Source organism: Hyperolius riggenbachi, chromosome 1, assembly GCF_040937935.1.
Source record: "Hyperolius riggenbachi isolate aHypRig1 chromosome 1, aHypRig1.pri, whole genome shotgun sequence".
NCBI lineage: Eukaryota > Metazoa > Chordata > Amphibia > Anura > Hyperoliidae > Hyperolius > Hyperolius riggenbachi.
The window spans coordinates 686,619,347-686,631,164 of record NC_090646.1 but is presented as its reverse complement, the minus strand read 5'-3'; the positions used below and the strand labels follow the sequence as shown (position 1 = coordinate 686,631,164).

The 11,818-nt window shown below is 47.3% G+C and overlaps 1 protein-coding gene across 2 annotated transcripts in view; it reads right to left on the bottom strand.

Annotated features, from left to right (window-relative positions):
• Positions 1–254: 254 nt before the first annotated feature.
• The window catches only part of TMEM8B (transmembrane protein 8B), a 111,991-nt gene continuing 100,427 nt past the window's right edge, over positions 255–11,818 (bottom strand). For both annotated transcript variants that reach the window (XM_068272706.1, XM_068272714.1), the window contains 3 exons: positions 7,392–7,538; positions 4,399–4,515; positions 255–1,743 (listed from right to left, as the gene is read on the bottom strand). In XM_068272706.1, coding sequence (XP_068128807.1) covers positions 1,408–1,743; positions 4,399–4,515; positions 7,392–7,538 — 600 coding nt within the window. In that variant the 3' untranslated portion in view covers positions 255–1,407. The remainder of the gene's footprint in view (positions 1,744–4,398; positions 4,516–7,391; positions 7,539–11,818) is intronic.

Here is an 11,818-nt window from a genome sequence, read left to right as displayed (position 1 = left end):
GATACTTACCCCATAAACACGTCTAAGTCCCACGCCGTCCTCTCACGGTTTGCCGTTCAACCACAGTGAGCTCCATTATCGGGCTTAGTCGATGCCAGTCAGGGTCTACTGCGCATGCGCAGTAGACCCGGACTGACATCACTGAGCATGGCTGAACGGCAGACCTCAGGAGGACGGCGTGGGACTTAGACATGTTTATGGGGTGGGAGAAAGCCCCGGGTAAGTATCAGAGCTGGACTTTCTGTCGTCTCCCGGTCTCTTTAAGCTTAATATTCATCACCCTATGGGTCCAGTGACGTCCCTTTGACGACAACCATTCGGCGATTTCTCTTTCTGCTCTCAATGTCACATGATGGTACTTCATGGGCACAAGTGGGAAGTCAATCGATTGCGGTACTTTGCGCAGGGCCATCGAGGATCTTACAGATCCGATGTGACAGTTGTTATCGGCGGTGTCGCTAAACATCATTCATGTGATCGCATGCCTGTACCCACATTGCAAGATCGCACATCAACCGCTCATCACTCGAAAGAAGTCACCGGTCGTCTGAAAAATCATTGGGAAATTTGTGTCGTGGGTACAGGTCTTTGCCTCTTTAGGGGGTGTAATTAAAGGGTCAATCTGTTGGATCTAGGAAACACCTGAAGATGAATATGGTCAATGGCAACCAAATGTTTGCATTCCATCAGTGATTCACTGACTGGTCTTTCTACCCGGCTTCCCAGATATTGGTATACATGTAACTCTTGACTGGCAGTTGTTCTTTGGCAATGTAAGTGTAAATTATTTAAGCCTCGTCCACATTTGTTATCTACTACTGATGTGGACCCATAGAAGACTATACTGGTAGAATCATGCGGCTTCTCCAGTTCTGACACACTTGGCCCCTGCTTGCATGCACACGTGGACCCCAAGGACCACCCTCAGCCTTGTGGAAGATGTGCTTTTCATGAGGAAAGATGAGAAAAAAATAAAGTGGAAATAATGTCTTAGACAACATCCAAAATGAATATGAATACTGGCACCAGACAGTTGGGTATCCAGCTTGGGCTTGGCTGTCCTTATCGGACAGCTCTGGCCATGACTTCAACAAATCTGGTGATTTTGGCGGATGTGTGATCAAACAAATGAATCTCTTGCACATGATTTCCCTTCATCGAGGTAAAACCAAGACAATTTGTAGAAGCCTCACTGCCCACCAATTGCCCATGTAACGTCGATGTGGACCCAATGAAGGGCAGTATATAATGCACACGGTAGTTCTATGTCCATAATGAGGTAATACTGATCATTCCATGGGATGTACCCAAGTGGAAGTGAAGGCAGTTTGTGACAAGAATCGTCCATCTCTGGTCACCACTGTTCCTTACATTGATACTTGTCCACCTTTCCGTGTGGCCCTCATGTCAACTGGTGCAGATACTGTTTATAGAAACAGACCCTGGGTCCACCAGCCCTAGTTCCTCCTGCTCGTTCACACACAGCTGATACCCACAACCCTTTCTCCGTGCCAGTGGGGCCACTCTCCCATCTGGTTTGGCACGTGGTGGAAGGAGAAAGCCAACGCTGCCTGCAATCAGCATGTGCCAAATGCTGTGGATATAGAAGTAGTTTTCCTCCGTTTCCACAAAGGCGTAGAGGGCCACAGCTGAGCTGGCAATGAGGGTTCCCGGACAGAGATAAAAAAGCCACCGCTTCCATGTTGGTGGGTAACAATGTCGTCTCCTGATCGTCCGAAATGTCTGTCAACCAAAACAAACACATTATGCATGAAAATATCAGAAATGGGATGGGATTAATTTTTCTCGTTTTTATATTTTATTTATTTTTTTAAAACCAATGGCCCACATGCAATTCACTTTTTCACCTGAGTTTTCTTCCAGGAGATCTTCGATTTATATTAACTTTTTAGCACTTTGCAACTGAAAAAGTACTTGAAAAATTACTATCAAAATCATTTTGAGTATTTGTTTGCTTGTTGGTGGCTTAAAATGCATATTATTGACAAGTTTTAAAATTTCACCTAGGAGAAAACTCAGGTGAAAAAGTGAACTGCATATGGGCCAATGTGTCTTGTAGGTGTGGCTTATTTTTGAAGATATTGCTCTGGCAACCACTATTCCACTTCCAGATTCCTGACTGCTGTCCCACCAGCATAGCGGTGGCTGCTATGGTCAGGGACCACGCCCTTGCTGAGGCCATATGAGGCTATCTAGACAGTCTCTCGGAGAGCAGTGGACAGGGCTTGGTCCACTCACAACAGATTGTGCAGTTATGCTCTCATACTACATGGAGGTGGTAGAATTAGCCAATCATTGGGCAATCAAAATTGGATGTGGGTACCAGGGTTTAGTATAACTGCCTGGCGACGTGTTTACTTCTAGTATTTAATACCCACTCAAGGTTTACTTTAAAGTGAACCTAAACCGAAGTAAGAAAAAAAAGTTTCACTTACCTGGGGCTTCTGCAGCCGCCCTGTGCCCGCGCCAGGACACACCGATCCCCCGGTCCCCCCTGCAGCCACCCTGTGCCCGCGCCAGGACACACCGATCCTCCGGTCCCCCCTGCAGCCGCCCTGTGTCCGCGCCAGGACACACCGATCCCCCGGTCCCCCCTGCAGCCACCCTGTGCCCGCGCCAAGACACACCGATCCTCCGGTCCCCCCTGCAGCCGCCCTGTGTCCGCGCCAGGACACACCACGCCAGGATCCTCTAGTCCCCCTGTAGCTGCCCTGTGCCTGCGCCATCACGCAAGGATCCTCCAGTCCCCCCTGTAGCTGCCCTGTGCCTGCGCCGTCACTCAAAGATCCTCTGGTACCCCCTGCCGCCGCCCTGTGCCCGCGCCGTCACTCAAGAATCCTCCAGTCTCCCGTGCAGCTGCCCTGTGCCCTGCCCAGGACACACCGATCCTCTGGTCCCCCCCTGCAGCTGCCTTGTGCCCTCCCTGGGACACACTGATCTTCTGGTCCCCCCTGCAGTTGCCCTGTGCCCTCCACGGGACACACAGATCCTCTAGTCCCCCTGCAGCCGCCCTGTACCCACACCGGGAAACACCGATCCTCCGGTCCCCCCTGCAGCCGCCCTGTGCCCACGCCAGGACACACCGATCCTCTGGTCCCCCTGCAGCTGCCCTGTGCCCTCTCCGGGACACCGATCCTCTGGTCTCCCCTGCAGCTGCCCTGTGCCCTCCCCGGGACACCAATCCTCTGGTCCCCCCTGCAGCTGCCTTGTGCCCTCCCTGGGACACACTGATCCTCTGGTCCCCCTGCAGCTGCCCTGTGCCCTCTCCAGGACACCGATCCTCTGGTCTCCCCTGCAGCTGCCCTGTGCCCTCCCCGGCACACAGATCCTCCAGTCCCCCTGCAGCCGCCCTGTGCCCGCCCCGTTACTCAAGGATTCTCCAGTCCCCCCTGCAGCTGCACTTTGCCCGCCGTCACTCAAGGATCCTCCAGTCCCCCCTGCAGCTGCACTGTGCCCGCTGTCACTCAAGGATCCTCCAGTCCCCCCTGCAGCCGCCCTGTGCCCGCCCCGTCACTCAAGGATCATCCAGTCCCCCCCGCAGCTGCACTGTGCCCGCCGTCACTCAAGGATCCTCAGATCCCCCCTGCAGCCGCCCTGTGCCCGCCCCGTCACTCAAGGATCCTCCAGTCCCCCCTGCAGCTGCACTGTGCCCGCCGTCACTCAAGGATCCTCAGATCCCCCCTGCAGCCGCCCTGTGCCCGCGCTGTCGCTCAAGGATCCTCCAGTCCCCTGCTGCTCAGTTTTGTTTTCGACGGGAGTGTCCTGCATATATGCAGTACTAGAAAACCTTGTACTGTACCTGTACATGTTCAGGATGCTCCCAGCGGCAGGAGCATGAACGAGGATGTGCGCTGCCAGGGTCCCACAGGTGCAGTGGCCATCAACTGGCCAGTCGCTCTAAAATGAAACTGAGCAGCGACCGGGGAATGGGCGATCCTTGAGTGACGGCGCGGGCACAGAGTGGCTGCAGGGGGGGACTGGAGGATCCTTGAGTGACGCCGCGGGCACAGAGCAGCTGCAGGGGGGGACTGGAGGATCCTTGAGTGACGGCACGGACACAGAGTGGCTGCAGGGGGGGGACTGGAGGATCCTTGAGTGACACCGTAGGCACAGAGCGGCTGCAGGGGGACCAGAGGATTGGTGTGTTCCGGCTTGGGCACAGAGTGGCTGCAGGGGGCTGGTAGAAGCCCCAGGTAAGTTAAACTTTTTTACCTTTGGTTTAGGTTCACGTTCACTTTAATAGGAGGCCACTCTTTTATTCCGAAGCCACAAACAATTCATGGAACTTGGGGAGTGTCACCACCATGACAAAGACCGTCTGCCAGTCACAGAGCAGACCGGACATCACACTGTGAGGTCACACCACAAGATACATACCCAAGCAATAGCCATGATTCCCACAGCAAAGAGACTGGGACCCAACAAGTTCCAGAGGCCATGACGATCCAACTGGAGAGCCATGGAGAGCAGCATCGCCCCCAGCAAGTAGAGGACCTGTCACAGAACACAGAAGAGGCAGTCAATGGGACCTAATAATACAATACAATACAATAACATTTCTATAGCGCTTTTCTCCCATAGGACTCAAAGCGCTTAGGCTCTCTCAGATTCAGTAGTTAGTAGGATGAAGTATTCACACAACAAAAGTTATATTTCTGCAAATGCCAGACTGAACAGGTGGGTTTTCAGTCTGGATTTAAACACATCCAGGGATGGGGCTGTCCTGATCTGTTGAGGTAAGGAGTTCCAAAACATAGGGGCAGCATGACAGAAGGCTCTGGGACCAAAAGTTTCCAAGTGGACTCTGGGTATGACTAGATTATTAGAACCTGTGGATCTGAGAATGCGGGGATTGCTACGCAGCTGTAACATATCTTTCAAGTATTCAGGGCCTAGATTATTCAGGGATTTAAATGTCAGTAGGCCGATCTTGAATAGGACCCTCCATTCTATAGGTAGCCAGTGAAGGGAATGCAGGACTGGCATTATGTGGCAGTGACGGGGTTGGTTGGTTAGCAGTCTGGCAGCAGTATTCTGTATCAGCTGTAGGCGGTACAAGACCTTTTTTGGAAGGCCAGTGTAGAGAGCATTGCAGTAGTCCAGTCGGGATGTGATGAAGGCGTGGACTAAGGTTGGCAGATCTTCTGGGGGTATGAGGTGCTTGATTTTTGCAATGTTCTTCAGGTGAAAATAGGATGATTTCACCACCGCAGAGATTTGAGTTCTGAAGTTTAAATCCCCATCAATTAGAACTCCCAGGCTACGCACATGATCAGAGCTGCGTAGATCCGTGCCTCCTATTCCCAGTGGTGAAGACTGCAAGTTAAGTTGTTTTGTTATCATGCTCTGCCCTCCAATCAGAAGGACTTCAGTTTTGTCTGCATTTAGTTTCAGCCAGTTGTCATTCATCCATTGCTGTAGTTCACGTAAGCAGGCGTTTATAGTTAGGGTTGGGTCTGTCACACCAGGCTTGAAGGAAAGATATAGTTGGGTGTCGTCTGCATAGCAGTGGTATGTCAGGCCATGTTTTTGGATTAGTTTTCCCAACGGTAGCATGTAAATCGTGAAAAGCAGGGGAGAGAGGATTGAGCCCTGGGGCACCCCATACTTAAGTGTTACAGGGGTGGACAGGAAGGGCCCCATAGACACTTTGTGGGTTCTGCCACTCAAGAAGGATTGGAACCACTGAAGTACTATGCCATCAATGCCGCAGTATTCCTGTAGCCTGTTTATCAAGATGTCATGGTCAACTGTGTCAAAGGCTGCAGAAAGGTCTAGCAGTATGAGGATCGAGCACTCTCCTCTGTCTCTTGCCATGAGCAGGTGGTTGCATATTTGGATGAGGGCAGTTTCAGTGCTGTGGTGTTTCCTGAAGCCAGACTGGAATGGGTCATAACTGTTATTTTGTAGGATTCTGGCTTCTAGCTGGAGGTATACAGCTTTTTCAATTAGCTTGCCCAGAAAGGGGAGGTTAGAGACAGGTCTGTAGCTGGTCATTGCATCTGGGTCCAGGGAGGGTTTTTTGAGGAGAGGCCTGATGATTGCTTCCTTCAGTAAAGCAGGAAATATCCCTGATTGTAAGGAACAGTTAACAATTTTGAGGAATACCGGTACGAACAGGTCGGGGCAGTTCAACATGAACTGTGTTGGGCCAGGATCCAGGTCACAGGTAGTTAGGCGGACGTGAAGGAGGATGCTTGATGTGACCTAACAGTGCTCCAGCCAGCTAAACCTCTACAGACCATCCAACTAGACCAGCAAATGAAGGAAAATACAGATGTTAACAATTGTGGTCATTTCAGGTGATGATATACTAGCAAAGTCCTCTGGGTGGAAGAGGAGGAAGCTTTCTGATGCAAAGAGAGAGAGTGAGGAGGAGAGGAGAAACGGGAGAGCAAGAGTGGAAAGTGTCATAGGAAAGAGAGACAGAGGCAAGGTGGAGGAGCAAAGACGGGTGATACAGAGGAGATGGAGGTCAGATGAAGTGGAGATACTGAAGAGAAGGTAGCTGGATGGAAGAGAGAAAGGTGGCACAGGCAGGCTAGATGGAAGAGAGAGAGGAAACAGGCAGGCTAGGCGGAAGAGAGAGGACAGGCAGGCTAGGCGGAAGAGAGAGGGCAGGCTAGGCAGAAGAGAGAGGAGAGACAGGCTAGAATGAAGGACAGGGGTAAGGGACAAGATGGAGGAGGAAGTGGTGAGAGTGTAGACAGATGGAGGAGAGGGGTGAGAGAGAGGCTATATGGAGTAGAGGTGGGTGAGAAAAGAGAGAGAAACTTCCTAAATAGAGGAGAAAGGGATGCTCCCCCTGCAGGTCATGTGATGTAGTGCAGCAATCTCTGGCACAGCGCTCCCCCTGCAGTTCATGTGATGTAGTGCAGCAATCTCTGGCACAGCGCTCCCCCTGCAGGTCATGTGATGTAGTGCAGCAATCTCTGGCACAGCGCTCCCCCTGCAGGTCATGTGATGTAGTGCAGCAATCTCTGGCACAGCGCTCCCCCTGCAGGTCATGTGATGTAGTGCAGCAATCTCTGGCACAGCGCTCCCCCTGCAGGTCATGTGATGTAGTGCAGCAATCTCTGGCACAGCGCTCCCCTTGCAGGTCATGTGATGTAGTGCAGCAATCTCTGGCACACTGCTCCCCCTGCAGGTCATGTGACGTAGTGCATAAATCTCCCCCTGCAGTTCATGTGATGTAATGCAGCAATCTCTGGCACACTGCTCCCCCTGCAGGTCATGTGATGTAGTGCAGCAATCTCTGGCACTGTGCTCCCCCTGCAGGTCATGTGATGTAGTGCAGCAATCTCTGGCACAGTGCCCCCTGCAGATCATGCGACATATTACAGGAAAGCATGAATACAGTGACCCCTTACCTGTTTGATGATTGGCTGCAATCTGGCCATGCTGATCACCGTCACCCACACAGACATGAGCGATCCGAGGAAATCACAGAATTGCAGCACATCATACTCCATGATGCAGAAGACCACAATCCCCGGCTGGTCACAGGCGTGATAGAACTGCGCAGAAGAGGGATAATTCACTGGAGAGTCAGAGAACCTCACAGAGTGAACAACACACCCCATCACTGACATCACTATACAGCAATACTGGGAGGAGGCGGTGCCTGATGACATCACTCTCACTAATACTCAGAATGTGACATGACTATGTACTCTGTAATGTGCTGCAGAAGATGTCAGTGCTATATAAATACATAATAATAACAATATGGTAGGATATTTGACTATGGTAGGATTAGAGTGTGAGCTCCTCTGAGGACAGTCAGTGACATGACTATGTACACTGTAATGTGCTGCAGGAGATGTCACTGCTATATAAATACATAATAATAATATGGTAGGACATTACACTATGACGATGGTGGGATTAGAGTGTGAGCTCCCCTGAGGACAGTCAGTGACATGACTATGTACTCTGTAATGTGCTGCAGAAGATGTCAGTGCTATATAAATACATAATAATAATTTGGTAGGACATTAGACTATGACTATGGTAGGATTAGAGTGTGAGCTCCTCGGAGGACAGTCAGTGACATGACTATGTACTCTGTAATGTGCTGCAGAAGATGTCAGTGCTATATAAATACATAATAATAATATGGTAGGACATTAGACTATGACTATGGTAGGATTAGAGTGTGAGCTCCCCTGAGGACAGTCAGTGACATGACTATGTACTCTGTAATGTGCTGCAGAAGATGTCAGTGCTATATAAATACACAATAATAATATGGCAGGACATTACACTATGACTATGGTAGGATTAGACTGTGAGCTCCTCTGAGGACAGTCAGTGACATGACTATGTACTCTGTAATGTGCTGCAGGAGATGTCACTGCTATATAAATACATAATAATATGGTAGGACATTATACTATGACTATGGTAGGATTAGATTGTGAGCTCCTCTGAGGACAGTCAGTGACATGACTATGTACTCTGTAATGTGCTGCAGAAGATGTCAGTGCTATATAAATACATAATAATAATAATATGGTAGGACATTAGACTATGACTATGGTAGGATTAGAGTGTGAGCTCCTCTGAGGACAGTCAGTGACATGACTATGTACTCTGTAAAGTGCTGCAGAAGATGTCAGTGCTATATAAATACATAATAATAATATGGTAGGACATTAGACTATGACTATGGGAGGATTAGATTGTGAGCTCCTCTGAGGACAGTCAGTGACATGACTATGTACTCTGTAAAGTGCAGCAGAAGATGTCAGTGCTATATAAATACGTAATAATAATATGGTAGGACATTAGACTATGACTGTGGTAGGATTAGAGTGTGAGCTCCTCTGAGGACAGTCAGTGACATGACTATGTACTCTGTAATGTGCTGCAGAAGATGTCAGTGCTATATAAAGACATAATAATAATATGGTAGGACATTAGACTATGACTGTGGTAGGATTAGAGTGTGAGCTCCTCTGAGGACAGTCAGTGACATGACTATGTACTCTGTAATGTGCTGCAGGAGATGTCAGTGCTATATAAATACATAATAATAATAATATGGTAGGACATTACACTATGACTGTGGTAGGATTAGAGTGTGAGCTCCTCTGGGGACAGTCAGTGACATGACTATGTACTCTGTACAGTGCTGCAGAAGATGTCAGTGCTATATAAATACATAATAATAATATGGTAGGACATTAGACCATGACTATGGTAGGATTAGAGTGTGAGCTCCTCTGAGGACAGTCAGTGACATGACTATGTACTCTGTACAGTGCTGCAGGAGAGGTCAGTGCTATATAAATACATAATAATAATATGGTAGGACATTAGACTATGACTATGGTAGGATTAGATTGTGAGCTCCTCTGAGGACAGTCAGTGACATGACTATGTACTCTGTAATGTGCTGCAGAAGATGTCAGTGCTATATAAATACATAATAATAATATGGTAGGACATTAGACTATGACTATGGTAGGATTAGAGTGTGAGCTCCTCTGAGGACAGTCAGTGACATGACTATGTACTCTGTAATGTGCTGCAGAAGATGCCAGTGCTATATAAATACATAATAATAATATGGTAGGACATTAGACTATGACTATGGTAGGATTAGAGTGTGAGCTCCTCTGAGGACAGTCAGTGACATAAATATGTACTCTGTAATGTGCTGCAGGAGATGTCACTGCTATATAAATACATAATAATAATTATATGGTAGGACATTAGACTATGACGATGGTGGGATTAGAGTGTGAGCTCCCCTGAGGACAGTCAGTGACATGACTATGTACTCTGTAATGTGCTGCAGAAGATGTCAGTGCTATATAAATACACAATAATAATATGGCAGGACATTACACTATGACTATGGTAGGATTAGACTGTGAGCTCCTCTGAGGACAGTCAGTGACATGACTATGTACTCTGTAATGTGCTGCAGGAGATGTCACTGCTATATAAATACATAATAATATGGTAGGACATTATACTATGACTATGGTAGGATTAGATTGTGAGCTCCTCTGAGGACAGTCAGTGACATGACTATGTACTCTGTAATGTGCTGCAGAAGATGTCAGTGCTATATAAATACATAATAATAATAATATGGTAGGACATTAGACTATGACTATGGTAGGATTAGAGTGTGAGCTCCTCTGAGGACAGTCAGTGACATGACTATGTACTCTGTAAAGTGCTGCAGAAGATGTCAGTGCTATATAAATACATAATAATAATATGGTAGGACATTAGACTATGACTATGGGAGGATTAGATTGTGAGCTCCTCTGAGGACAGTCAGTGACATGACTATGTACTCTGTAAAGTGCAGCAGAAGATGTCAGTGCTATATAAATACGTAATAATAATATGGTAGGACATTAGACTATGACTGTGGTAGGATTAGAGTGTGAGCTCCTCTGAGGACAGTCAGTGACATGACTATGTACTCTGTAATGTGCTGCAGAAGATGTCAGTGCTATATAAAGACATCATAATAATATGCTAGGACATTACACTATGACTGTGGTAGGATTAGAGTGTGAGCTCCTCTGAGGACAGTCAGTGACATGACTATGTACTCTGTAATGTGCTGCAGGAGATGTCAGTGCTATATAAATACATAATAATAATAATATGGTAGGACATTACACTATGACTGTGGTAGGATTAGAGTGTGAGCTCCTCTGGGGACAGTCAGTGACATGACTATGTACTCTGTACAGTGCTGCAGAAGATGTCAGTGCTATATAAATACATAATAATAATATGGTAGGACATTAGACCATGACTATGGTAGGATTAGAGTGTGAGCTCCTCTGAGGACAGTCAGTGACATGACTATGTACTCTGTACAGTGCTGCAGGAGAGGTCAGTGCTATATAAATACATAATAATAATATGGTAGGACATTAGACTATGACTATGGTAGGATTAGATTGTGAGCTCCTCTGAGGACAGTCAGTGACATGACTATGTACTCTGTAATGTGCTGCAGGAGATGTCAGTGCTATATAAATACATAATAATAATAATATGGTAGGACATTACACTATGACTGTGGTAGGATTAGAGTGTGAGCTCCTCTGGGGACAGTCAGTGACATGACTATGTACTCTGTACAGTGCTGCAGAAGATGTCAGTGCTATATAAATACATAATAATAATATGGTAGGACATTAGACCATGACTATGGTAGGATTAGAGTGTGAGCTCCTCTGAGGACAGTCAGTGACATGACTATGTACTCTGTACAGTGCTGCAGGAGAGGTCAGTGCTATATAAATACATAATAATAATATGGTAGGACATTAGACTATGACTATGGTAGGATTAGATTGTGAGCTCCTCTGAGGACAGTCAGTGACATGACTATGTACTCTGTAATGTGCTGCAGAAGATGTCAGTGCTATATAAATACATACTAATAATATGGTAGGACATTAGACTATGACTATGGTAGGATTAGAGTGTGAGCTCCTCTGAGGACAGTCAGTGACATGACTATGTAGTCAGTAAAGTGCTGCAGAAGATGTCAGTGCTATATAAATACATAATAATAATATGATAGGACATTAGACTATGACTATGGTAGGATTAGAGTGTGAGCTCCTCTGAGGACAGTCAGTGACATGACTATGTACTCTGTAAAGTGCTGCAGATGTCAGTGCTATATAAATACATAATAATAATATGGTAGGACATTACACTATGACTATGGTGGGATTAGAGTTTGAGCTCCCCTGAGGACAGTCAGTGACATGACTATGTACTCTGTAATATGCTGCAGAAGATGTCA